Raw genomic sequence first — 27,183 nt, 5'->3', positions numbered from 1 at the left:
TGCCTTCCTAAAAAATTTAAACCAGTTACCTTAAGGCACTCCTTTGGTATTATGCTTCTGTGTTTTTAAATACAGTGTGTCTTTCCTTTAGAAACCTCTCACTTCTGGAAAGTAATCAGGCAACAGAATAACATGAGTACTAAGCAAAAATCTATCCACCTACAAAAAAACAAACGTGTTTAAAACTAATGACACAAAACAATTCATGTGAATCAAATTTCCAGTTATATTCTCACCTTATTGAAATTACTAGATTTTTATTGTAATTATTAGATTTTTATCCCACCTTTATGTATATATAACTCAAAGCAGTGAATATACCTAATACTATTTTCCCCCAAACAACAAACTTGGGTTGGGCTGAGAAAATGCCACTGGCTCAAAGTCATTGAAAATCACTGTTAGACATGGCTACAACGTTTTTGTGGTGTGGCACTTGCAATGATCTTCAAAATTCATCCAATTGTGATTCAGGTTGTTGTGCTGTTGAAAGGCTGGAAAATGCCTTTCCTTTGAGGATTCGGTTTTCCTGCTGGGAGTGCTCCAGTACAAGGACACAGACAACTACTTGGAAGCTGGTTTATTCTTCAGGAAGGCAAGAGATAGCAAGAAGTCTGCGTTCCTGGGGCTAGCCATCTTTGTGTAATAAACTCCTGATTTTTATACCTTTTCTCCTTTTGTGTGTGAGTGCTTGTGTTTGTATTTCTTAATGTTTTAAATCCTGTCAGGGGGTTGTCTTCATTTCTGCCAGAGGGTAAACTCTGCGGGGTGGTTTGATTGGATTATCAGTTTCATCCTAATGTTTTCTTATATTTGTTTGGTGGCAATCTCCTGTCTGCTATGGGATTTATTTCATATCTTTTTGTCTATTTGTTTTGCTGATTTGGCATGACCTTTTGTTTGTAAGGGATTTCTTTTTCTTGTTTCCCTAGCTTTCTTAATTACTTGGCTTTTGTCTAGGGGGCTTCTTTCAATACCTTTTATCAAATCTCTTTTCCTATGCAAGTTTGTTTTATGGCTGGCCTGATGTTCCCTTTGGGCTTTTCCTGCTTGGGTATCACCACTGTCCTCATGAAGTTCCCTTTCCACAGTGCAATAGCAGAAAATAGATAAGCTCACTGCCCAAGTGAAGTATACAAGCAAACACAATCATGGTGTGAGTGGAGGAATTAAAAGGAATTATAAATCAAACTTTTCTGAGTTATGCTTCAAGGCACTTGTGTTCTCAATTAACTACTGTCTTCAACCCTGGATAAAATACTAAGCCAAATAAAATCAAATAATGAAATAATGTAATACACACGTTCATATAACTTATTAAGACAAAAGCCGGCTTTTCCACAACTCACAACAAACCTAACCATCCTAAATTTGCAAGTTCAAATACTCAGAGTCTATTTATAGCATTTTCTCTGCAGACACTTCTTAGCTCCATCAGCCTTCCACATCTTTGCCACGCCTACTCTCCCTTCACTCATCTCGACTAAGCCCCTCCCCTTCTTTTCTCCAATCAACAATGTACACGGGTAGAAGAACCTCACAAATAGTTAGTTGCCGTCCCAATAGCCCGACAGAAGAATTCGAATTAATCAGTTCAGAAAAGTTTCTCAGACTCTCTCCTTTTCTATCAGACTTCAGTGACTTTAAAAAAGAAAACTTTACCGCACCGAGGAAGACGTTTCCCTCCTTACGAAAAGATAATAGTTCAGGCCAAAGAGTAAGACACCAAAGTGGAAAATGGAAAGGCCCGCCTTGTGCTTTCCGATGCATTCTGGGACGGGTAGTTTTCCAAAACTTCAGAGCTCATCTTCGAGAGGCGCGAGTGCGGCGAGGAGGAGACTACAACTCCCAGATGCCCACTAGGCCAAATCTGTGGCTCTGTGGACCCCGCGAGCAGCACCGGGGAATGGGAATAGGCTTTGAGACACTGAAGGCGGCAAAGCGCGACGTCCGCAGCGGTGGCACCTGCTTGTCCGCGGCTGGCTGGATCGGGAGGCGGGAAAGCGGGGCTGGTGGCGCCGCCTTGGGCTGGTAGGGGGACGAGTAGAAGCTCCGACCCAGGTTGCCCTCCTTTGTTGCAGGTGGAAGAAGAGCAAGGGGGAGAAAGGTGAGCGGAGCAGGTGGCTGGCTAGGCTGGGCATGAAGGGTCGCGGGGTGCTTTGAGCCGGGGCTGGGAGGATGGGGAGATCTGCTTCCTTTTAGGGAAGCCCTGGACTGAGTTCTCCCTGCTTTTTCTGCCCAAGCTCAACCTGCCATAGGTGGAATCTTTGGGACGGGATGGGCAGCGGTCCATGGGACCTTCTGGAGAGGTTAGCTGGGGATGCAGATAAACACAAGTTATAACACAGTTGGAAGGGACCTTGTAGGTCATCTAGTCCAACCCGCCCATCCAAGCAGAGCCGACACCATTTTTTGACAGATGGCAGTCCAATCTCTTCTTGAAAGCCTCCAGGGATGAAACTGCCACAACTTCCGAAGGCAACTTCTATTCCACTGGCTGATTGTCCTCACTGTCAGAAAAAATTCTCCTTATTTCCAGGTTGAATCTCTCCTTGATCAGTTTCCATCCCTTATTCCTTGTCTGGTGCTTTAGAAAATATCTTGACCCCTTCCTCTCTGTGGCAGCCTCTCAGATATTGGAACACTGTTATCATGTCTCCCCCGGTGCTTCTCTTCCTTAGCCATGCCCGGTTCCTGCAACCGTTCATTGTATGTTTTAACCTCCAGTCCCCTAATGGGACAATGGGAAATTAGTGGGTGTGGAGCCCTTGGTGCTCTCCGAACTGGGTGCTTGTGCTTGCAGACGTTGCATTGCCAACTAGGATGTGCTTAATTCCGATTTCGCACTCAAGTGAGCTCTATCCCTGAAGAAGCTTCTGTATGAGAAGCAAAACATCCAGAAAGCCCAGCTGCTTCTTGAAAAAAAGCTCCTTTGGGTCTACCCCAATAGATCAGGCCCTGATAAATGGGGGGTTTTCTGGTGCTACCTCTCCCCCCAAAATGGTCAGTGGCCCAGGCTTTGGATGCTGCTGCTGAATTTCAGGTAGGCTTGCAATAAGACCATCCTCACCTGTGACTTGATTGCATAGGAAAAGGCTGGCCGGGCATGGTCCCAGAAGTTCTTGGGAGCAAACTATGAAAAACTTTCCAAAAAAGCATATTCTAATAAAAGTGTCAAAAATCAAATGATACATTTTAAAAATTCAATCCAGTTTACGTATCTTTCTCACAGGGATGTGAAAGACTGTGCATTAAATGGCACCATGTAAAAATTCAGCCACCAAATTAAAGCACATGTGATGTGTCATCACTTTGCCTTTGAAGGCTCTATAAATGTGGCTTCCTCTCCTTACTGATGGCTGGTCTGCCTGAACGCCAAGCTTCCGTGAATTCCCTGGCATTCGTGGACTTAGCTTGATGTCATGAATGTTGGGTAATGAAATGTCTGCAAGTTGGCAGTTCAGCTCAGAGCACACCAAGATCTCCCCAATTCAACCCTGAGTTGCAGATATTCTCTTTTACTGAAACTAATGCAGCTCCCATTGCAGCTCACTGAAGCAGGTGACTGAACTGACCCAATATTTGGCTTTGTACAAGGGACTGAATCATACCTTTCTCAAACAGGTGGGGCACCTGGCCCCATCACCCAGAGCGCAGTGAAGGAAGCAACAATTCTACAGACATCCACCCGGAATTTTAAAGAAATTAGGGTAAGGATTCCCCCTTCCAAAATTTCAGGAATCTTCAAACTTCTCTTGCTGCCTCATTTAAGTTTTGAATCTTTTCTTGAATTTCTTGTAACCCAGATTAAACTGTCGTTTAGTTATTTTGCCCACCAAATGGAGAGAGAATGTGAGATAACTACCGTACTAACAAACTATTCTTCCTTTTGTTGATTGTTCTTCTCATTTTTTTCTCTCAGTCTCTCCTGCAAACTTTCACACTGGTTTTCTACAATGTGCCATACCCCAGAAAATCTCAAACAAGTTTAACCTTTAAGTTAAGCATGTTAAATAAATGGTTGGTCTAACCACCAAATTAAATGCATTGTCTAAACCCAGCCATAGTGTCTTCAGTGCTGAGATCCTGCAAGATTTGACTGGGATTTGAGTAGACTGCATTGTCCTGTGGTTTGCTTATGGAAAGTTTGTGAATTCAGCCAGTTAGCATCTGTTCAGTAACGGATTAAGCAAGCCTTTTTCACAGTCTATAGATATATACCATTAGCATTTGTATCTGTTACATCAGACACTGCGCTTAAATTGTGTAATCTGTAGGAAGCCTGGTATGCTCGATTGTGCTCGATTCATTGACAAGATTCAGGTATACATTAACTGGGCATTTTATATATACAGTTGAATTTATTTTACGACCATTGGGATTAAATTCAATCCACTATCTGAGGTCTTGGAAACCATGATTTGATTTCTGAACAGAATTACTTCTGCAGCTTTTTCCAGCTGCTTAGCTTTATGTTAGAAAAAGTTCTGAGTCTGTGTATCCATAACTTTGTTTTAGCCTATGTTGCAAAGGCATTTGCCTTCTGGTTGAGCTCCTTCTGCCTTGTTATCTCTTATTAAAAGTGTTTCCATGCAACAAATTTGGGAAACAACTAAAGAGCTGGTGGCAGTTAAAATAATACTGGGATATGTTCACTGGAGCCTCTCACGATATAAAGTGACTTCATATCTCCATTTAGAAAATTCTCTGTCAAAGCTGAATGTCTGATATTGGGCTCTTTATAATGGTTCCTCATTGCTTCGACACCATGGAATGTACTTCCCTTCAGAAGAGCATTACAGTTTATTCCTGTTCTCCTTCCTCTTGCAAAGAGTTAATATATATTCGTTTTTTTCCAGATTACTAATAAAGCTTGTTATATGAGCACAACGTATTACTTTTTTTTTGTTCAAAGTGGTATGTGTTAATGGCCGAAAGAACTGCAGTAAAAATCCTTCTCCAGTCTGGCCCTTTATAGATCAGTGGACATTAATTTCTGAATAACTCTGTACTTAGCTTGGCCAGTGTTTTTTTATTTTATTTTATTTTATTATTTTATTCATTTTTATAATTATTATTCACACTTTTTAATGGCCCATATATATTGCCTCACAATCTAGAGGCTGTGAGTTCCATCCTAGGTAGAGGCAGATATTTCTCTCTCTGGGCACAATGAGAATATATCTGCTGAACAAAACACTGCATTGGCAACAGGAAGGGCAACCGGCCAGTAAACACTCAGCTCCATTCAGTTGCCCACACTCCACCACACAATGGATCATTAAAAAAGAAGATTATGCTGTATAAGCTAAAAATTTGGGAGGAGGCAAGAGTGATTAAATACTATTAAACTAGTAATAGTAAAAGGCAAGGGGAGTGATTTCAGAGGACTAACCAGCCCCATGGCTGGGTGTTCCTCTGGGCTCCCCACACGAGGCCACAGGGCCATGTTTTAACTCCTTTACATGTCATGGGGGGGGGAGATAATCTGCCACATGACAAGGGCTCTCATCCTAGATCCCGCCAGTCAGAGTTCTTTAACTGATGGGCTCTGCAGCATACTTTCCCTGCCTGACCAGGTGGGATGATTGATATAACGGGGACAAAGATGGTTCTGCAGATAACCAGGCCCTTGCCATGTGGGGTTTTATAAGTCGCAACCAAACCTTGTATTGGACCCAGAAGCAAACTGGCTCCCAGTGCAGTCCCCTCCCTAGGCATCTCCACGGGGCTTCCACCATGCTTGCTATTCAACTGGGATCGAATCAGAGTAATTTTATCCCTCAGATCAGGGGTTGCTGGGGGTTTGCAGGAGTTCAGGAGAGCCCCTAGCAAAGATTCTGTGCGGTTCGTAGAACTCCCAAATCCCACTCCTGGATGGCCCCAACCACCCCGCCCCTCCCAGGAGTCGCCATGTGGGATGTTTTAGATGCAGGGCGCACGCAGAGGCTCGGAGAGGAGGAAAACAGGCCTACTGGAAGTTTGGGAAGGCCAGAAAGGGGCCTGTTTCCGGCTTCCAGAGAGCCTCTGGAATCCAAGGAGGCTGTTTTTGCCGTCCCGGAGGCTTGAGGAAAGGCTCCGGAGCCCAGGGAGGGCAAAAACAACACCACACCCGCCGCGGTGGTGCAGGAGGCCGACTAGGCCACGCCCACCATGGCCACGCCCACCCAGTAACTGGGCAGAGAACCCTTTGCTAAAATTTTTGAAGCCCACCCGCCTCAGATGGACAAAAAAAATTCACTGCATGGCCCTGTAGATCGACCTTCCCCTTCCCGAGAAGACTCTAAGCAGGGCCACTGGGTGACACTCCCATTAAGAACAGAGGCGTGTTGACTGGAATTTTAAGATGTAGGAAATATATCCATAAGGCAGCAGCTCGGAAGAGGCTACTGTAAGGAATAAGGCTACTTCCAGCTTAATCTAAAAATAATAAAATAGGTGGAAGGGATTGAGGCTGAGCGGTACGACTGAAATTCTACCAATGCAGTCGATAACTGTTAGAGGTGCCAACTCTCGTACTCTGTTTATGACAATTTGGCTGACTTTTGGCACCACCCGTTGATTGTGTGAGAAACCCCTTGGCATTTTTACACTCACTCCAGTTTAAGAATAAGATCTTTGTTTTCTTTCCTTAATAGCTCTCAAAATGGATATTTTCGGGGACCTGCGGCGAATGAACAAGCGCCAGGTAAAAGAGGAGTACGGTTTGTTTTGCGATGTCAGCTTGTGAGCTTGTTTGTATCAAAATCGCTTGTATCCACGGTCTGAATCGATTTAATGAAATGGATGTCTTATACAGGTGGTCCCTGCTTAATGACCATTCTTTCAGCAACTCTTTGAAGTTACAATAGAGACAGAAGATCCAATCTCTATCATTGTTAAGCCAGGACTACCTGTACTGTTTTGAAACATGTATACCTTGAAATCAGCAGTCTTGGACACAAAGACTTCTGTATTTTTTTTTAAAAAAAATAAGAGACATTATTTTTCAGTCAGAAGTACAAGTGTGGTAGATTTGGTTATTTTTAGTACAAGCAAAAAAAAAGCCTTCTTCAGAGCATTAAAACATCTGGGGTTTTTTTGGAAGATGCATTATTATTGCAAGTTGAACTAGCAAGGCATTTCCATGTGTTAGCAATTTTACCTGCTGAATCTTTCAGATGTTGAACTTCCTTTTGGCATGTTGTGTCATTTTTGTTCCTTCAAGGAGAGGCAGAAAGAAAGGTTGCCCTACATAAATCTTGATGTCTTGAAACAGAAAAGCCGCAAATTGAAAAAAGATCGGATTTTGGATGCTTCTAGAAACTCATTTTTCCCCCTCTCCCATATTTACAGTCTATGTCCTATGTTATTTCCCCTTTTTGTATTTTTTTTAAAAAGCACTTGTCTTTTAATGTAAACAAAAACAAAAACAATTTAAATCTGGTATTCCTCAAACTTGGCAATTTCAAGAACTCCCAGTGGCATTCACAGGGCTGAGTCCCAAGATGAGATGGTAGAAGCAGCACTATGACATAAGGATGTGCATCACAGAGCTGTGTCTGCCATCTTGACTTTTTTTGACTCCCTACGCAGATACCTTGTCCCAAAGCTGAGGGAAAGTACATGCTGGCCCCATCCACTTTCAATTGTTATCCTTCCCCCTGACTATCCCTAAAATAGTGGATCAGTTGTTTTTGTGGTGTGGAGGCTATAACTTGGTCCTCAACACCAATAAGACCAAGGAGCTTATAGTGGACTATAGAAAGAACAGCCCTTGCTTATCAATGGAGACCAAGTGGAGCAAGTGGCCAGTTTTAAGTTTCTGGGTGTTACCATAAAAGAGGATCTGACCTGGGGTGCCCACATTGCAGCCCAGGTCAAAAGGGCCCAGCAGAGATTATACTACCTGAGACTTCTCAGGAAACAACAACTGAATGAAAAGCTGCTGGTGACCTTCTACCGCTGCACCATAGAGAGTATCTTAACTTACTGCACCTCTATGGTTTGCCAATTGCACAGTGGCAGATTGGACAGCACTCCAGAGGGTTAATGTCATTGCCCAGAGGATCATTGGTTGCCCTCTCCCCTCTTTGGAAGAGCTTTATAGCTCCTGCTGCCCTAAGAAAGTTCAAAACATTATTAAACATCCATCTTATCCCGGGCACCCTTTTTTCGAACTATTACCATCTGGCAGACGGTACAGGATAATAAAAACAAGGACAAATTGACTGAAAAACAGCTTTTATCCCAGGGCAGTAACTCTATTGAATTCTATTGTATGGTGCAATGTTAATACAATGCCAAGGGTTTTCAATGCACTGTGAGGAGTGTGAAGGATGTGTGTTTGTGTTTATTTTCATAGTATTTAATTTTGTTGTACGAGGTGCAATGACAATAAAGTAAACTAAACTAAGATTGACCTTATGTTAGTTAGATCAATATAGGCAGGCTGCAGACTTCATGCCTTCCCTGGGCACATGCGTGCAGAACTGCCTGAACATCCTGAAATCAGCACTGTTTTGGGCAACACAGATTTCCACTTAAAGTTAATAATAGATGGGTTGGATTGGAAGTGCAGTAGCAATGTATAAAGTGTGGAGTCCTTGGTGCTCTCTGAACGTGGTTGTTTGCTTGTAACGTTGTGGGAAGCTCGTGAGCGTGGAGTTTTCTCTTTGTTTATATGCAGTAGCTTGCCCTGCCAATGTTGCTGGGCATGTGGTTTTCTTCTTGCTAAGGTATTGTTTTCTGCTTGATTTTTTGTTTCTGTGATAGTTTCTTGATTAGGGTAATTGTTTTGTCTGGTATTGATATCTGCTTATCTAGGGGTTAGCTGCTGAAGAGGATGTGTTCTGATCTTTTTGTTTACTTCTTAACCTTCTTATTGTCTCTTTGGAATGATGTGTAAATACGGCTTATCTCCATGTGTCTATTGATGGCTGATTGGTCTGAGTGACCCGCTTCCAGGAATTCCCTAGTGTTTTTGCATTTAGCTTGGTTTTCGTCTCTAGGATGTTCGCAATTTCCCAGTTGACGCTGTGGTTAAATCTGTCCATGTGCTGTGAAATTAAGGAGTTTTCATTGTGTCCTCTGACTGCTAATTGGCGTTCATGGATGATTAGCTCTGCTAATCTTCTGTTTGTCCTGCATAGTGGCTGATATGGTCGTTCCACTTTATGATGAGTCCTGTTCTTTTTCTTCTTGGTCTCGGTCTACTGGCTTGGGGTGGGTAGGGATGGCAGGAGGGACTTGGCTTGTGTGTTATGGTGATGGTTGTGGTTGTACAGGTAGTCCTCCATTTACGACCATAATGGAGCCCAGAATTTCTGTTCCTAAGAGTGACATTTGCTAAGGCAGTCTTGCCTCGTTGTACGACCTTTCTTGCCACAGCTGTTAAGTGAATCACTGCAGTTGTTAGGTTGGAAACCACACTTGTCAAGTGAATCTGGCTTCCCCACTGACTTCACTCGCCAGAAAGTCACAAAAATCACATGACCCTGGGACACTGCAACGGTCATAAATATGGCTCAGTTTGCCAAGTGTCTGAATTTTGATCCCATGACCATGGGGATGCTATAATGGTGGTGAGTGTGAAAAAAGCATCACTCTCTTGTCACTTTGAACGGTCACTAAATGAACTGTTGTAAATCGAGGAGTGCCTGTATTATACGTACATCTGCAAGCAAACCACCGAGTTCAGAGAGCGCCAAGGACTCCAACCCTGAGCTAAATGTATTCTTTCAATTGGTAATAAGTAGTGTGAATATACTTGTCTGCTGTAGCAGGGGTCTCCAACCTTGGCAACTTTAAGAGTTGCGGACTTCAACTTGCAGAGCTTTGCTGGCTGAGGAACTCTGGGAGTTGAAGTCCGCAAGTCTTAAAGTTGAAGTCCACAAGTTTTAAAGTTGCCAAGGTTGGAGACTCCTGTGCTATACCACCTCTAACCCTGCAAAGGTCTCCAACACTCAGGAAGTGTGAGGTTTTTTTTTTTAATTTTCAGAGTCAGTTCTGGTGAGGATCGTGTACCTTTTTATGAGTAGGTACAAATGCGTGGCCATGAGCTGGTGCTAAATAGCCTTTTAACAACTTGATCAGAGCCACAGTGGCACAGTGATTGTGTTGCTTGGTGACCATGGGCTATACCTACGTGCGCATGCACGCACATACACAAGGCCATCATGTATGGAACTACAACAAAATGGATTCAGTGCAAAGAAGAAAGAAGTTCAGAAAGGCTGAATATTGCACATCAGGACACGGAGACAATGTTGTGGTGGTGGTTGCAAACTCCAGCAATAAGAACTACCCATCGTGTGTGGATATATTTCAAGAACTACCCATAATAGAGCCGCGGTGGCACGGTGGTTAGAGTGCAGTACTGCAAGCTACTTCTGCTTGACTGCCGGCCGCCTGCAATTTGGCAGATCAAATCCCACCAGGCTCAAGGTTGGCTCAGCCTTCCATCCTTCCGAGGTGGGTAAAATGAGGAACCAGATTGTTGGGGGCAAGAGGCTGATTCTGTAAACCCGCTTAGAGAGGGCTGTGAAAGCACCGTGAAGCAGTATATAAGTCTTAAGTGCTATTGCTATTGTAAATCGATGGGTCTGTTTTTAGCCTTCTACTGGGCTAGTACTGGGAGGCAATAAATATGTTTCCCTTATTAGCCATTTATTTGGTTTTTTTAAACAAAACTGGGCCACCTCTTGGCATGGAGCTTTGCCCTGCTACCCCATGCGGACAAGAAAGGCTGAATGCCGTGTTTTTCCCGTGTGTTGATTTCCTTCATGCCTCTTCAGCTGCTGTGCTGTTTTTCTTGTTGACCGGTTTTGGATTGCCCTACTTCGCATGCATACCCACCATACTGTTGCCCTCATTATACAACTGCGGCACCCTGGGAAGAGTGACTGTTCTGAGGGAAGAAACAGGTGCCGATCAAACGTAAAAATGATAAAATATCTACTTATGCCCCTGTTCTGCCTGAAACCCTTTGTCACTCGACCCCCTTGCTTGTTGTTCTGTTGAGGCAGTCGGGTGTAACTGCTTAAAACATGTGAAACGTGCTGAGCTTGTCAGCTGGAAAGCTGAGAGCACAGGCTCAGCACCCGAGCATTGCACGATGGGGTGAGCGCCTCTGTTACTTGCCCCAGTTCCTGCCCACCTAGCAGTTCGAAAGCATGCAAATGCGAGTAGAGGAGTAGGTACCACTTCGCGGGGAAGGTAACAATGTCCCATGCACCTTGGCATATAGTGATGCAGGATTCAAACAAACCTGGTTCCAGCTAAGAAACAGCGATGAGCACTATTCCGTAGAGTCAGACATGACTGGACAGGGGAAACTTTGGACGGTGCAGTTTTTTTCTTATCAGTTCTAATTATGATAGTTGAGTTTAGTTCAGTTTAGTTCAGTTTACTTTAGTTCAGTTTAGTTCAGTTTAATTCAGTTTACTTTATTGTCATTGCACATCGTACAACGAAATTAAATACCATCTTCAGTGTACTACTATACAGTAGAATTCAGTAGAGCTACTGCCCTGGGAAAGAAGCTGTGTTCAGCCTATTTGTCCTTGTTTTTATTATCCTGTACCATCTGCCAGATGGCAATAGTTCAAAAAAAGAGTTCCCAGGATGAGATGGATCTTTGAGAATGTGTTGAACTTTCTTAGGCCAGCGGGAGCTATAAAGCTCTTCCAAAGAGGGGAGAGGGCAACCCGTGATCTTCTGGGCAATGACATTAACTCTCTGGAGAGCTTTCCTATCTGCCACTGTGCAATTGGCAAACCATACAGAGGTGCAGTAAAGATACTCTCTATGGTGCAGCGGTAGAAGGTCACCAGCAATTTTTCATTCAATTGTTGTTTTCTGGGAAGCCTCAGGTAGTATAATCTCTGCTGGGCCCTTTTGACCAGGTCTGCAATGTGAGCACCCCAGGTCGGGTCCTCTTTTATGGTAACACCCAGAAACTTAAAACTGGCTATTTGCTCCACTCGGTCTCCATTGATAAGCTAGATAGATGCAAATACATGGTCTTTTGACTTATAGATCCACTAGAAACCTGAAGGGGCACTACACCAAATAATAAAACCAGCTTCCCTGTTCTCAAAACTCATTAACATCTATTAGATCTACTTTTCATGTCCAAGTTAATGTTCTTCACTATTTTAGTTGAGGTTCCTTTCTTTAAAGCTACTACGGTCTTTTGTTGATGGTGTGTGGGTGAAAGTTAAATTTGTATCTAATTAAATGTGGAGATGTTCAGTGATTTCCTATAAAATCATAAAATGAGCACCGTGACTCTTGAAATAATAACCGCAACAATGGTGATTATATGATCAAAGACCATATATATGAGATTTACTCTTTTCATTCTGCTCTTTTCTTGCAGCTCTATTACCAAGTTTTAAATTTTGCCATGATCGTGTCGTCAGCCCTGATGATATGGAAAGGCCTTATTGTTATCACCGGGAGTGAGAGTCCAATTGTAGTAGTGCTCAGGTAGGTCTCTTTGTAAAGAATTTGTTAGCAGGGGTAGTCTGCAGCCCTCAATTTTTGTCTCATCCCTGTCCCAAATGGGGAATAGGGAAAGAGAAAGTGAGTGGGAGGTTGTGATTTTATAACCATCATTGCTTTAATAAATTCCCTCTAGGATAAGATGTATTATGAAATTTGATTAGGTCGTAGTAAGCTAGCTATTCCCTTTTGATCTTCTTCCTGTGAAAAGCTTTTAGTGTATAAGCAGCCTTATTAGTCAACAACACATGTGTATTCTTTTATATGTGATAAGGGCAGACTGAGAAACCAGGCACAATTCTTGTTTATAGGTTCACACCCTAAGCTACACATGTTAAAAATAAGTATTTTTGAGGTTGTTGGTACTTTTTGAACTTGGTTACTTTTGTTCTGCCCGAGGCTTCCAAGACCATAATTAAGCACATGCTTAATTAAAACACCTTTTGTTTTATTTCAACGCTGGGAATTATGTTCATTCCCAGCCTGTAATGAGTCCCAAACAGTCCCTCGAGATAAGCACTCACCTTTCTCTCCTTTGAATTGCTGCCAACAACTAAAGTGCCAAATGAACTATAAAAAAAACCAACCGAAGGACAAAGTCCACACAGAACTTCAAGGATTAATCCAAACAGAATGAACGACTTTGCTTCCTACAAAGGTTTCTTCACCTTTGCCTGCCCTGTATATCTTATGGGAGGGGCAATCACCTCCCAGCCTTACTCCCGAGTTGCCCCTTTTGTCTCAGCTGCTCTTGCCTTCCAGCAGCTCTGTGCATACGCACACCAGGAACAGGCTCCCTTGGTTCCTCGGCCTCGCTGCTGCCAGACTCCAGAGGCTGCGGAATCAGCACCCCATTCCCTGATGGTCCTGGCCCACCTCTGCATCGGGCACAGGACCCTCGTCCGAGTCCTCTTCAGACTCTCGGACTAGTCCTCGTTTTTCCCCACTGTCTGATTCTGCTGCCATCTGCACAGGCTGCCGGCGAACCACAACAGCTTTCCTGCAGAGATTTCATTACAAGCGTGGATAACATCATCATTGATGTTGGTTGAAACTGACTAAACTGAGAGAACACTCTCAACAACCCAACGGTTTAACCCAGTTCCACATATATTCTCTACTATTGAAATAAGCATTTATTGAACTTTTCCAATAATGTACTATGACGGTGGGCTCCTATAGGTAAAAATTTTAGGGGAGGCGTGATGGCTCATCAGTTAAAGACACAGAGTTTGTCAGCTGGAAAGCTGACAGCCCAAGTTCAAGACCCAACCACTGCGCAACGGGTGAGCTTCTGTTACATGCCCCATCTCCTGCCCACCTAGCAGTTCAAAAGCATGCAAATGCAAGTACATCAAATAGGTACCACTTGGATGGGAAGGTAACAGGGTTCTGTGCGCTTCGGCATATAATCATCCTGGACAGAGGAAACCTTAGATAAAAAATTACAGAATTTCTTTGTTGAGATAGCCTGATTAATTTAAATCTATTGCAGGTAAACATTTGAAACATTTTAGTCCTTGTAACACAAAACCACATCTAATACACTGTGCTTATTTATTTTTTGGTAATCATTGTGTTAATTGTAATGAGTGGTGCGGTGGCCTAGAGGTGAAGCTCTCACCTCACAATCAGGAGGTTGTGAGTTTGATCCTAGGTAGAGGCAGATATTTCTCTCTCTGGGTACAATGAGAATATATTTGCTGAACAAAACTCCGCATTGGTGATAGGAAGGGCATCCAGCCATTAAACACTCAGCTCCACTCAGTTGCCCAGACTCCACTCCGCAAGGGACTATGGGGTCATTAAAAGATGATGATTGTGTTAATTGTAAAAACTCTTCTCTTCTCCTTTTCTAGTGGTAGTATGGAACCTGCTTTCCACAGAGGAGACCTCTTGTTCTTGACAAATTTCCGAGATGACCCCATCAGGGCCGGAGAAATAGTCGTTTTCAAAGTTGAAGGAAGAGATATTCCAATCGTGCACAGAGTGATTAAAGTTCATGAAAAGTAATGATGGTCACACGAAATATAGTTGATAAAATGGTTCAGAGCAGGCCTGTGTTGAGTAACTGAGGGTTTTCAGAGTCACATTCCAAGTTATTGGGTGGTGTTAAGATGAAGAAATGAGCAGAATCACGACAAAAATGAATTATTTATTATTTATTTAGTTTAGGTAACTCTGGGTGGCTTACAATATTAAAAAAATAAAACTATATAAATAAACACTGCCAAATCAGAGGTGGTATTCGGTGGGTTCTGACCAGTTCTGGAGAACCGGTAGCAGAAATTTTGAGTAGTTTGGAGAACCGGTAAATACCGCCTCTGATTGGCTCCTCCCCCATCTCTTCTCTGCCTCCCAAGTCCCAGCTGATTGGCTGGGTCTTCTTGTGTTGCCCTGCACAGGAGAACGGAGCTGGAAAGCAGGTTAGTGGGGTGGGGAGGGAATGGGGATTTTGCAGTAACCTTCCCCTGCCACGCCCACCAAGCCACGCCCACAGAACCAGTAGTAAAAAAAAAAATTGAATCCCACCACTGTGCCAAATACAATAGCTAAAAGATGGGAAGAGAAGATGTAGGATGAGCAGGGATGGGACGCAGGATCTGATATTAATCTATCAGCCGTCTCCAACATGAAGCTCCTCCTTTCGAACCCCAAGCCAACCGATCTTTAGGTTCTTACGGAAGGTCAGGAGAATTGGAGTGGACCTCACCCTGGAGGGCAAGAATGAATGTTGAATTCATCGGAATTTAACCCAAAGGTGCTTTTTTTTCAAGAAGCAACTGGGCTTTCTTGTTTTTTCTTTGAAGACGTTTCGCTTCTCATCCAAGAAGTTGCTTCAGCTCTGACTGGATGATGATGGGGAAATAGAAGGATTAACGGTCTGGATGGTGGGAATTTTAATTCCCCACCATCCACTCAGAGCTGAAGAAGCTTCTTGGATGAAGAAGCAAAACGTCTTCAAAGAAAAACCAGAAAGTCCATTTGACTCTTGAAAAAAAAACACCTTTGGGACAACCATGACCTGGATGAATCTCCATAGACATTGGAATTTAAATTTTAGTAAAGGAAAGTTGATTTGCTGATACGCTTCTGTGTATTTAATTACTCTTTCCTAATCTGGCAGAAACTTTTAAGGAGTGTTAGCATTGCACTTGTGGCTTTTGGGGGGGAATTGGATTTAAAAGAAAATAAAGCACACATTTAGGGGGAATGGGGAAGAAAGCAAGCATTAGCAATTTAAGCATCCGCATTATCTTAACTGCTGTATGGCAGGCTTTTCTGCGTGCTCTTAAATGCCAACTCCCAGTGCCACTTTTAATTTTGTTTTCCTTTCCGTTTTTTTATGGGAGAAGGGCTCTCTGCATCTTGAATACCTGAATCGGTATTTTCCAAGCACTTCTTGTAGTACAAATGTCACATCTGATTTTTCGAGTGGGTTATTGCCCTTGCAACATCGTGACATTTTCAAAAGATTATTTTTATAACGCGACTGTTCAAGCATCGCTCAAGTGATGTGACAGCCTTCAAATGAGACATGTTTAAACCTCTCTGCTCCATACTAGGTGAAAATCAAGATGTTTGGTGGCACCTTTTCTGACTAATCAATTTCGATTAAAAAAAACAAAAACCTTGAGCTTTTGTGGGCTACAGCTTACTTCATCCGATGGATGGGATGGCAAATCTAAAGGTGAAGTAAACTGCAACTCGCAAAAGTTTTCTCCTTTTAATGGAAAGTGTTGGTCTGAAAAAGCACCAGCTAACTCCTGTTTTTTGGTCACTGTAGACCAGGGACCAGCAACCTTAAACACTCAAAGAGGCATCTGGACCCGTTTCCCACAGAAAAGAAAACACCAGGAGCCACAAAACCTTTCCCGTGCCTGACTGTTTCTGAGCTGCCGCAAAACTAGCATATGTAGTTGAATTAAACATTCTGTTTTCTTCTGAAACTTTTCTTTTCTTGGATTTATCCATGGTTGGCCTACCAGGGGTCAAAAAAGCTCAATAAATTGCGTGCTGGCAGGTGTTGCACATTAGCAATTGTGACGCATATTTTGAGCGACAGGGAGCCGCAGGCAGAGGGATGAAAGAGCCACATGTGGCTCCAGAGCTGCCGGTTGCTGACTCCTGCTGTAGAATTTATCCCAACAATTTATTATATAAATATATAATGGATTGCTTGTCCATTTGATGCATTTCTGGATTATAGGTAATGCTAGTTTCCATAATTTAGCTACCTGACTCATTTAGTTTAGAAAATTCTTTGTCAGATCTCTGGAAGCTGAGGTGTGACAACTGAACTCCTTTTTTTGGTTTGAAACGTTTCACTGTTTATCCAAGTAGATACTAGCAAAACTCTTCAAACCCAACAGGAAGCCCAGTTCCCCTGAACTCAACTTCCAGAAATCCCTGTCTGGATGACTGGGAATATCCATTGACAGATCCTAAGCTCTCCCCAAAAGCCAGAGATGGTGAATCTGAGGCCCTCCGGATATTGCTGAACCTCAGCTTTCAGCAGTACCAGCCGGAATGGTGGAAGGAATGCGATCTTGAGATGTAGTTCAGCAACAACTGGAGGTCGAAAGCTTTTCTGCCTATATTGAGCTATTGAAAGCAGTTAGGACCAGTGGTGGGATTCAATTTTTTTTACTACTGGTTCACATGAATACATAAATGCAGGTATATACTGTATTTATGTATGTATATAGCATGTATATATGTGTATTATGTATGTGGGTAGATACAGACTATCTCTTGAGAGCAGGCAACAGATTTTCATTTTTAATGTGTGCTTGCAGTAAAAAAAAAATGACAATAAAGGTTATCTTACATGACCACGCCCAATTTTACTATAGTATCTTGTTTGACGTGGTTGTTAAGTGAACCCGGCAGTTGTTAAATGAATCCAATTTTCTTCACTGGGTAGAAACCAGAAAACTGGAAACCAGCAATAAATAAAATAAATAAATGCCAGAAAACCCGGTCATGTGACTGTGGGACGCTGCAAACATCAATTGAGTTTGTTTGCCAAGAGCCCAAAATGTGATCAAGTGAACATTGGACAACAGTTGGAACTTAGAACATAGGCCGTGAGCAGCTCTGGGGAAGTCCATTGTAACTTTAAACAGTCCCTAAGCAACCAGTCATTAAACAAGGACTACTTGTAGTAAATATAGTATTTACTATAGCATAAACAAGGACTACCTGTAGTAAATATAGTATTTACTGTAGTATAAACAAGGACTACCTGTAGTAAATATAGTATTTAGTATAAACAAGGACTACCTGTAGTAAATATAGTATTTAGTATAAACAAGGACTATCTGTAGTAAATATAGTATTTACTATAGTATAAACAAGGACTACCTGTAGTAAATATAGTATTTAGTATAAACAAGGACTACCTATAGTAAATATAGTATTTACTACAGGCAGTGCTTGACTTACAATAGTTTGTTTAGTGAGCGTTCAAAGTTACAGCAACACTGAAAAAAGTGACTTACAACCATTTTCCACAGTTACAACTTTGGCTGCATCCCCATGATCACATGATGAAAATTCAACCGCTTGGCTGTCGACTCACTCATATTTATGACGGTTGCAGCGTCCCGGGGTCATATGATCCTCTTTTGCAACCTCCTGACCAACAAAAGTCATGAGGAAGCCAAGATTCACCCAGCAACCAGGTTACTAACTATTCTACTGCAGCGATTCACTTAACAACGGTGTCAAGAAAGGTCGTAAAATGGGTCAAAACTGGCTTAACATCTCACTCAGCAACAGAAATCCTGGGCTCAGTTGTGGTCGTAAGTTGAGGACTACCTGTAATGGGCACTGGGGAGAGCCAAATACTTGTTCAGCTCTGATAGCAGGAGTCCTAAAACACCTGGACAATTTATTTAAAAATAACAGGAAGGACAACGTGTACCTATTGCTATCTTATCACTTGGCCCTGCTCTCGGGTGGTTTGTAAGCCGTTTCAAAAATTGCTATCAGCGAAACCTGCTATCAATGAAGCGCTAATCCGTTCCCTGTCCTGTTGCTTTGCTTGCAGAGAAAATGGCAACATCAAATTTTTGACCAAGGGCGACAATAATGAAGTCGATGACAGAGGTTTGTACAAAGAAGGACAGAACTGGCTAGAAAAAAAAGACGTCGTAGGAAGAGCACGGGGGTAAGTAAACTTGGGTTATGCAAGCAGCCTCTCTTGCGAACGCCGGAATATCAGTGACTGACGCAGAAGGAATTCTCTCCTTGCCTTTCCCCTGCTAGCATCATGGTTTGATTTGGAAAAACGCATTTATTTCAGGATGAGTCACCACAGACTTTGGGGCCACATACAATCCTCAACATTATTATTATTTTATACACAAAAAATGACAGTGTTCACGGCAAACGAGATAACTATGCTGGGTTTCGTATCACAAATCACTAGTCGAACCCTTCCCAAGCATTGAGGACTGCAGTGATGTATCAGTGTATTATGTGAGCAGATTCCAGTAAGGTGGCCTTCTGCAGCTGACCAATGGTGATTTTGTCAGCGCCAGTTGTTTTTAAGTGCTTGCCTAGGTCTTTAGGCACAGCACCCAGCGTGCCAAGTACCACTGGAATTACCTACACTGGTTTATGCCAGAGACTGCAGTTCAATTTTCAAGTTCTGATATCTGGTGATTTTTTTTCAAGTTGTTTCTCGTCGATTCTGCTGTCATCAGGTATGGCAATGTTGACGATCCACACTTTTCTTCTCCACAATCGTGATATCCGGGGTATTGTGTTCCAGAACTTTATCAGTCTGTATTTGGAAGTCCCACAGTAGTTTTGCATGCTCATTTTCAACCACTTTCTCAGGCTTATGATCCCACCAGTTCTTTGCTACAGGGAGATGGTAGTTGTGACACAAGTTCCAGTGGATCATCTGAGCGACTGTTGTGACGTTATTTGTAGTCAGCCTGAGCAATTGTCTTGCAATAGCTCAGTATGTGATCGATGGGCAATCACATCGATCAGATCATCATCATCATCATCATCATTATTATTATTATTATTATTAAAAACCTTATTAAACATTAAAAAAGAATAAATTCAAAATACAATACAACTCATTAAAATGAAAAACACTGTAAACATTACAAATCATTCTTAAAATTATTTTGAAGGGCTCTGGGAGCCCCTTTTGACAACAAGGTTTGTCTGAAAACGGGTTGCATTTTGAGCTGGAAATACTTGTTCAACCTCACTTTGGTTTAAATCATGGGTGTCAAACTCGCCGCCTCAGGTTGTCATCACATGACATCACAACGTTTCCCCCCTTCGCGGAGCTGGGGTGGGCGTGATCCATCTGGCCCATAGGCCGCCAGTTTGACACCCCTGGTTTAAATTATTATTTTGATGTCTACGGCAGGTAACAATACTTCTAGATGAAAAATGTTTAGCAAATCCCTGAAGTCTAGAAGGTGAAGTTAATTCAAAAAAAGAAATCCAGAATGAGTACAATATCCTCCATACTATTTCCAAGAAAAAAAAATATTTGGACACATTCAGGAATTCCCAGAAGTCATGTCTGGCTTGTGGGGAAATCACAGCAGGTAGCAGCACCTTCCAGAATGATCTTGGTGGATCTTCCAAAAGTTTAATCTGCTCAAGTCTTTTTGGTACTTGGAGAGGAGACAATGAGGAAATAGGAAGTTACTTCTAAATGCAGTTTGCAGGGGCATAAATGGCAAAAGAACCCCAGAAGTAATTGGTGTAACAAAATGGTGAATTAAGATGGGCCTTGGCTTGATTCAACAGGGCTAACAATATAGCAATAGCATTTAGACTTATATACTGCTTTATAGTGCTTTACAGCCCTCTCTAAGCAGTTTACAGAGTCAGCATAGTGCCCCCTAACAATCTGGGTCCTCATTTTACCCACCTCGGAAGGATGGAGAGCTGAGTCAACCTTGAGCCTGGTGGGATTTGAACTGCCAAATTGCAGGCAACCGACAGTCAGCAGAAGTAGCTTGCAATACTGCACTCTAACCACTGCACCACCAGGCTCCTATGGTCTTAGAATAGTCCTCAACTTACAAACATAATGGAGCCTGCCTGTTACAGTTGTCAGTTGTGATAGTCATAAAGTGGATCATAACATTAACAGATTAACAAGCTGGAAGGGACCTTGTAGATCATCTAGTCCAACACCACCACCACCACCCCAAGCAGGAGACCCTACACGATTTCTGACAGATGGAAATCTAGTCTCTTCCTGAAAGCCTCCAGGGGTGAAGCTCCCACAATTTCCAAAGGCAACTTCTGTTCCACTGTCAGAACATTTCTCCTTATTTCTGGGTTGAATCTCTCCTTGTTCAGTTTCCATCCATTATTCCTTGTCTGGCCTTCAGGTGCCTTTTTTTCTGGCAGTTTTTAAGCAAATCACCATGTTGCTCAGTGAACACTACAATTGTTAAGCGAAACCTGCAGCCGTTAAGCATCATACCAGTTGTAAGTCAAGGACTAACTGTGTGTTGCTTCATGCAGGCAGCAACATTTGTAGCTTTCAGTGTTTTAAGATGTTTACTAAAACATTTTTAGTTAGTGTATTTTTAAACTCTTATGTGTTACCCTAATACTGTATCTTATATTTAATATTAGCAACCTTGATACTATTCATATGGAGAGACGGGATGTAAATTCAGTTACTAATATATTAAATCAATCATGCCTGACATTTATTGTTCACCAATGTTGAGACAATGACTGTATTGATTAATAAGCCAACTATCTTTAATTTCTCTCAATTAGGTTTTTGCCATATGTTGGAATGGTGACCATAATCATGAATGATTATCCAAAATTTAAGGTGGGTACAGATTTAGCTGAGAATCTACGAAAATGATCTGTATATTTAGAATGAACATTATCATGTAGACAAGAAAAGCTGCTTGATATTTACCATTCACATAGTTTTCTCTTTGGGGCTGAGAATTATGAGAGTCATATTTTCAACCCCATCTGGAGGGTCCAAACGGGATGTTAGGAGTCAGGCTTATATCAATGTAATAATTAAACAAATAGATTTGAGGAGAACATTGCCAGTTTTGCACATTGTCAGCAATTTGAAGCTAGTTTATTGAAGGGTGTGTGAGAGATGCTTGGTTGTTTACTGAGGGTGTAAGATGTGGATTGGAGAGGATGCACAAGAGTGCATGATGCATAGTCAGAGAAGGTCTGGGAGGGTGCACCAATATGCAAGGAAGAACATGGGAGGTGGCCCAAGGCGGTGTGTGAGAGGCACTACACAGATTAGGAGAAATATATGTGACACATAAGTTGGGGCGGTAGATGGGAGATGCGGGTCAGAGAAGGTACGAGGAGGTACACAAGAGACACTATGTTGGTCAGAGGTGGGGTTTGTGAGGTGCTTGTGGCGGTCGGAGAGAGTATGATGGGGTGTATAAGAGGCACAGATCAGGGAGGGTGCATGAGAGATGTGGCATGGGTAGAAAATGGTGCCAGGAGTGCACAAGAGGTGTCCTGCAGAGGATGTACAAAAGGCAAAGGTTATGCAGGGTACAAGGGGGTACACAAGTGGCACCGTGCAGGTCAGGGATGTTGCGTGGGGATATGGTGCAAGTCGGGGTGTGTATGAATGACTTGGCATGGCATAAGTGTAGGAAGAAGATGGGACTAGGTGGGGGAGACCAGCGATTTGCTACCTTCTCTGCTGGCTTCCCCGGTGACTTTTTGGAGAAGCCAGCAGGAAAAGTTGCAGATAGCATTCCTCAAAAACATATTTAGTTTATAAGATGTGCTATGGAACATGGTGCCCACACACAATAATATTCCATGTGTTTGTTTTTTTTTCCACAGTATGCTCTCTTAGCTGTCATGGGGGCTTATGTACTTCTGAAACGGGAATCATAAAAGAATCTGGAATTGCCTTGGACAACTTATCAGCATAATTATATGAAGAGATACTAATATATTTGAAATGTCCCCTTGTCCGCAGATGATATTATGTGACCTGTGCAAACCATATTGTATTTGTTTTGTTCCTCTTCATGTTGCAGTCTAACCTATGGGCAGCCCAGTTGCCTTCATTGAGTCACACAGATATATATATATATTTTATTATGTCCATCTTCCCCAGCCTGGTTCAGCTCCCCAAACTTTCAACCCAAAATGTCTTTTGGACATCTTGGGTGGAGATTACATAAATTACGGTCTAAAACCAGGTTACGGAAGGCAAGATTCTCTTGGCTGTTTTGTTAGCAAATAATTGTTTTGATTCCTACTATGTGTTCACTTTTTGTCATGAGTGAAAAAAATAGATCTGCTTATTTGGAAAATAGTTTGGAGAATAGTTTCACAGCCATGAATCTTGACTACACTGAGAATTCTCGTTTTTATTTACAACTTCCATGCAAGGAACCTCCAATTTGTACCCCGCTTCAAATTATTCCCATCTCACACCAACCCCACCCGGGCAGCAGTTCAGATGATGATTTCTTGAGCAACAGTCCCCTTCTTGTGAATGATTTCACAAAGACAAATGCTTCTAACGAAGAATTGAAAACCACAATTTTGAATAAGGTTGTACCATGCGCCTTTGTGGTGTTCTTCTAGTTTGCATTGCTTCATCAAACCAGCCCGAAAATCAAGGTTTACAGTGACATTATCTGAGTTAGTGCCTTGGCACTTGTACAGGTAGTCCTTGCTTAACAACACTCATTGGGACTGGCAACTCTGCCACTCAGTGACACAGTTGCCTGGCATTACATGACCATGCCAACTTAACCAATGGCAGTTGTGCAAATCAACCAATGATTGTTAAGCAAATCTCATCCAGTCGTTAAGTATGACATCATGTGACCTGCCATTTTCAACTTCCTGATGGCTTCCCCATTGATTTTGCTTTTCAGAAGGCAGCTGTGAAGGTTGCAAGTGGCAATGAGATGCTGCAATGTACTTACAGATTGCAGCTTGTCAAGTGCCTGAAACGTGCTCGTGTAACCGTGGGAATGGTTGTTACAGATGGAACTTTGAGGACTGGTCTTAAGTCTCCTCATTCAGCATCGTTGTAACCTTGAACAGTTGTGGAATGAATGGTTGTTAAGGAAGAACTACCTGTAGTGTAATGAGAAACCTTTAGATGTCTAGCCTAGTTTGAGTGAAAAATAGAACAACTTACAACCACAACTGAGCCCCAAATATCTGTTGCTAAGCAAGACAGTTAAGTGAGCTTTGCCCTATTTTATGGCCTTTCCTACCACAGTTCTTAAGCAGATGCTGCAACAGTTGTAAGTGTAAAAAGTGGACATAAGCCACTTTTTTCTAGTTCTATTATAACTTTAAACAGTCGCTAAGCAAATGGTTGTAAGTCAGAGACTAACTGTGCTGCTGCTGAGTTCCTTTAATCATCCGTCAGTCCCAAGGGTTCTGTTGATTTGGATTTGCAGCCTAAGAAAGCTATAGAATGAGTGTTTCTCAATTTCAGCTACATTAGGATGTGTGGACTTTCGACTTTCAGAATTCCCTAGCTTGCTTGAATCCTGGAAGTTGAAATCCCCCACATCCTAAATTTGCTGGGGGGCAGAAACACTGCTATAAAAAGTAAGGAGGATGATTTTTTAAAAAAAGAAAGAAATGATATCCTTTGCAGCTTTTAAAATTTAATATTTATAGAGGAGTTTCCTTGCTCAGTAAAATATTCGAAAGCACATGATGCCTACACAACTGATACAATATGTTTGACACCCACTTTTTTGTGCCAGTAATGTAACATTTTTTTTCTAGTTATCAATCATTTAAAACCCTCATGGTTTTGTGAATAGCCTGTAATAAAAGTGACAGGTTTACAGAATTTGCGACCGTAGCTTAGATTTCACAGCATATAATCGACAACCAAAGCATGTCATTTTTCCATTTATCTGGTGTGGCTATTGCTTTTTTTTTTTTAATTGATAGAATATGTGGGAGTCACCTCCATTTCTCACAATGTCAGGCAAACCAACTAAACTCAAGAGTTTGACCAACCATGAATCCAGCTGTATTGAGAAGGGGAAACTTTTCATTAAGGCTGTGTAGTGGTTTCAGACTCAGAGGCAAAAAGTTGTTCTGGAGTATATGCCAAGACATGAACGTAACTCCAGTTTGACTCTGGAGCTGCAACTTTTCCCAGATTGTATATTTGACCTCTAAGGTTACCATGTAATTGTAGGAAACTGTTGTAGGATCCTTGGTACTCTCTGAGCTTGATTGTTTTCTTGAAACTTCACTGTGTGGCTTCGTTGGTTGTGGAAGAAACTGGGGAAGGGCAAAGTCTGGCTAGGCAGAGCAAGGGAGAGGGAATTCAGAGGAAGACCCAGGCCCATCCCCTCTGCATCCTAGAGCATACAGGGAGAAACGAAGAAGAGAGCAATGTGAGTTGTGTGGCTTATGGGGGAGGAAAGGGCCCTGATGCCCTTCATTAACTGCAGCTGGGAACACAGTGTTTTAAAAGGGAAGCTGCGTGCAGCAAGCTGTTGGGAGCAAATCGTGAATTTATCTGGTATTGTCATGGCTTATCTGTGTTCCTGGCGTCTTCCCAATTGTGTGAGTTTTGCCATGCTTTCAAGGCTGAAAGTCCTTTTCGTGCCCTGTCAAGTTAATTACTGCAGCTTGGTTTATTTGGATTTTTAGTTAGTTGTATGTACCTTGTTCTGGACTGAATTTTCTCCAGTCAAAGGCTGTTCCTGGGAGAGTTTTTCTCCAGCCAGAAGGTAACCTAGATATTGGGGGCAAAGTTGGAGATAATAAAGGGACTCTTCTTGCTTATTTGACTGTGTTGCCTTTGTGCCACGCCCCGGGTCATCACAGAAGAGAACAGTATTCCGTGCACCCCGGCATATATATATGCTGGCCACATGACCATGGAAATTTTCTTCGGACAACGCTGGCTCCCTCAACTAAGAAATGGGGATGAGCTGCAACCCCTAGAGTCCGAGACAACTGGAAAGGGGGAAACCTTTAGCTTTGTTGGTAGTCATAGGAAAATAAACGTTTCCAGTACATCCTGAAGTGGCGTTTTGTATCTGTGGTGCTGCAAAGATCTAATGTTCACTTCACCATGGATTGCTTAACTGCCAAATGCTATAAGCATTTCAATTCACTTTTGGATGTGTGTATTGTGAAGCCAGGATTGCAGTCAGTAAGTGACAGGTAATAGAACAATAGTTTAGTATGATGTGACAATTTGGTAATCATTAACTATTCGATGATGCTATTTGGATGTTTATAAGAGGGTCCATCAGCCCGAAGTAGCTATATTATAGTGAAGTATGGTCCTGTGTTTGGATGTTTTGCCTGAAATTGCTGCTTTTCTAAGCATTGAGAAAAGGAGAATTTTTTTTCTTATTATAGGATTTAGACCACCTCGAAATAAGAATGGGACTGCTGAAAGTAAATGAATGATATAAGATATTTGTCCACTAGAAACACCAAACCAGACCTCCCCCCCCCCCCCCAAAAAATCAGGAAGGCTTAAACTATAATAATAACAGAATCTTGCATGTCTATTTATGTTATATCTTTTCTTCCTACTTAACAGTTCAGAGAATTAGAAAGTTTTCTGTCTGAGCCTCTTCTGAATATTATCTGCCTGTTGCGGACTTAAAATATGTTGTACTGTTCATTGTCCTGGCAATGGAACTTGCAAATCCCCATCAAAGTTGTCATCTTTATTCTCTATGGTACTTTTGGGTTCTTGGTGTCAGTGCATGTGAGAATGGCCCCTGCTGTTCTCATTAGTGGCCGTAGGCACCATATCCTATCCTGGTATTGAATTGTCCACTACCAAGCTCAGCCAAGAACCCAACAGTTGAATCCTGAACTATGTATAAGTTCTAATATTGGAACAAGGAAATGGGGAAAAGTTTGACCTAAATTCTTTCATTATATCTATGTTTCTGGCATAATCCTTTGTAATTTCTGTAGCTCCGATCAGATGGGGCTGGTAAATAGAATTTGTAGTGTAAAATTTCTACCCGAAATCACATTCTATTTTAAAAGCCTAATATTTGCCCTTCCAACATTATTCTTGGCCTTTTAAATTCCTTTCATGGCCTTAGGAAAATCACTTTAAAAATGTGAATAATCTGGGTATTTTGTTTAACTTCTGCCTTGCAATTTCATGGTAATAAATGTGTCGGTCCTTTGTCTGTTTTTTCAAAAGTAAACGGCTATAAAGGTTTGCCAGATTTCTGTGAAAAGATCCACAAAGAGTAAAATGAAAAACAAGTTGTCAGTCCTTGAGCTGTACTAATAAATATGATGCCCACCCATCCATCTCTCTTGTTTTACCATGCTATGCAATAATATCATTAAAACATTGGTGTCTTGGTTTTATAACTTAACTGGATTGTATTTCTTTTCTGTGGTTGTATTTCTGTAGTTAGTGCTGAAGATTATTTCAAAAAAACAACTTGTGCAAAACGTATGTTGTTTTCCAACATGGGAACGTAATAATTGGGCCTCTTGTTATTGCTGTAGTCTTCTTTTGAAAGGTAGTGATTTTATTATATTTTAAATCAATACAGTTCATCGTTCAATTAGTGCAAGTAAGAATACAAGCAATCCAAAGAACATTGATAAAGGAGAAAATGTATTTTATATAAACTGTAAAGTATTTTATATACCTAAAAGGTTAACTAGTACTAAAAGAGACTAAAAAAAGAA

General features: G+C 41.9%; 1 protein-coding gene across 2 annotated transcripts; it reads left to right on the top strand.

The window, feature by feature from the left end:
• Window positions 1-1,880: 1,880 nt before the first annotated feature.
• SEC11C (SEC11 homolog C, signal peptidase complex subunit) lies at window positions 1,881-26,861 on the top strand. Of its 2 annotated transcripts, XM_026715414.2 has the most exons (8): window positions 1,881-2,107; window positions 3,625-3,710; window positions 6,639-6,688; window positions 12,362-12,471; window positions 14,346-14,495; window positions 18,542-18,661; window positions 21,271-21,328; window positions 22,339-26,861. In XM_026715414.2, the coding sequence occupies exons 3-8, from the start codon at window positions 6,647-6,649 to the stop codon at window positions 22,390-22,392; spliced, it is 534 nt and encodes a 177-aa protein (XP_026571199.1). In that variant the 5' UTR covers window positions 1,881-2,107; window positions 3,625-3,710; window positions 6,639-6,646; the 3' UTR covers window positions 22,393-26,861. The 2 variants fall into 2 exon arrangements, with proteins under 2 accessions (XP_026571199.1, XP_026571206.1); XM_026715421.2 differs by lacking the exon at window positions 3,625-3,710.
• Window positions 26,862-27,183: the final 322 nt, after the last annotated feature.

Source organism: Pseudonaja textilis, chromosome 2 (assembly GCF_049901715.1).
Source record: "Pseudonaja textilis isolate UNSWEBS1 chromosome 2, rPseTex1.2, whole genome shotgun sequence".
Taxonomy (NCBI): domain Eukaryota; kingdom Metazoa; phylum Chordata; class Lepidosauria; order Squamata; family Elapidae; genus Pseudonaja; species Pseudonaja textilis.
The sequence above is the reverse complement of the archived record's forward strand: the minus strand, read 5'-3'. Positions and strand labels throughout refer to the sequence as shown.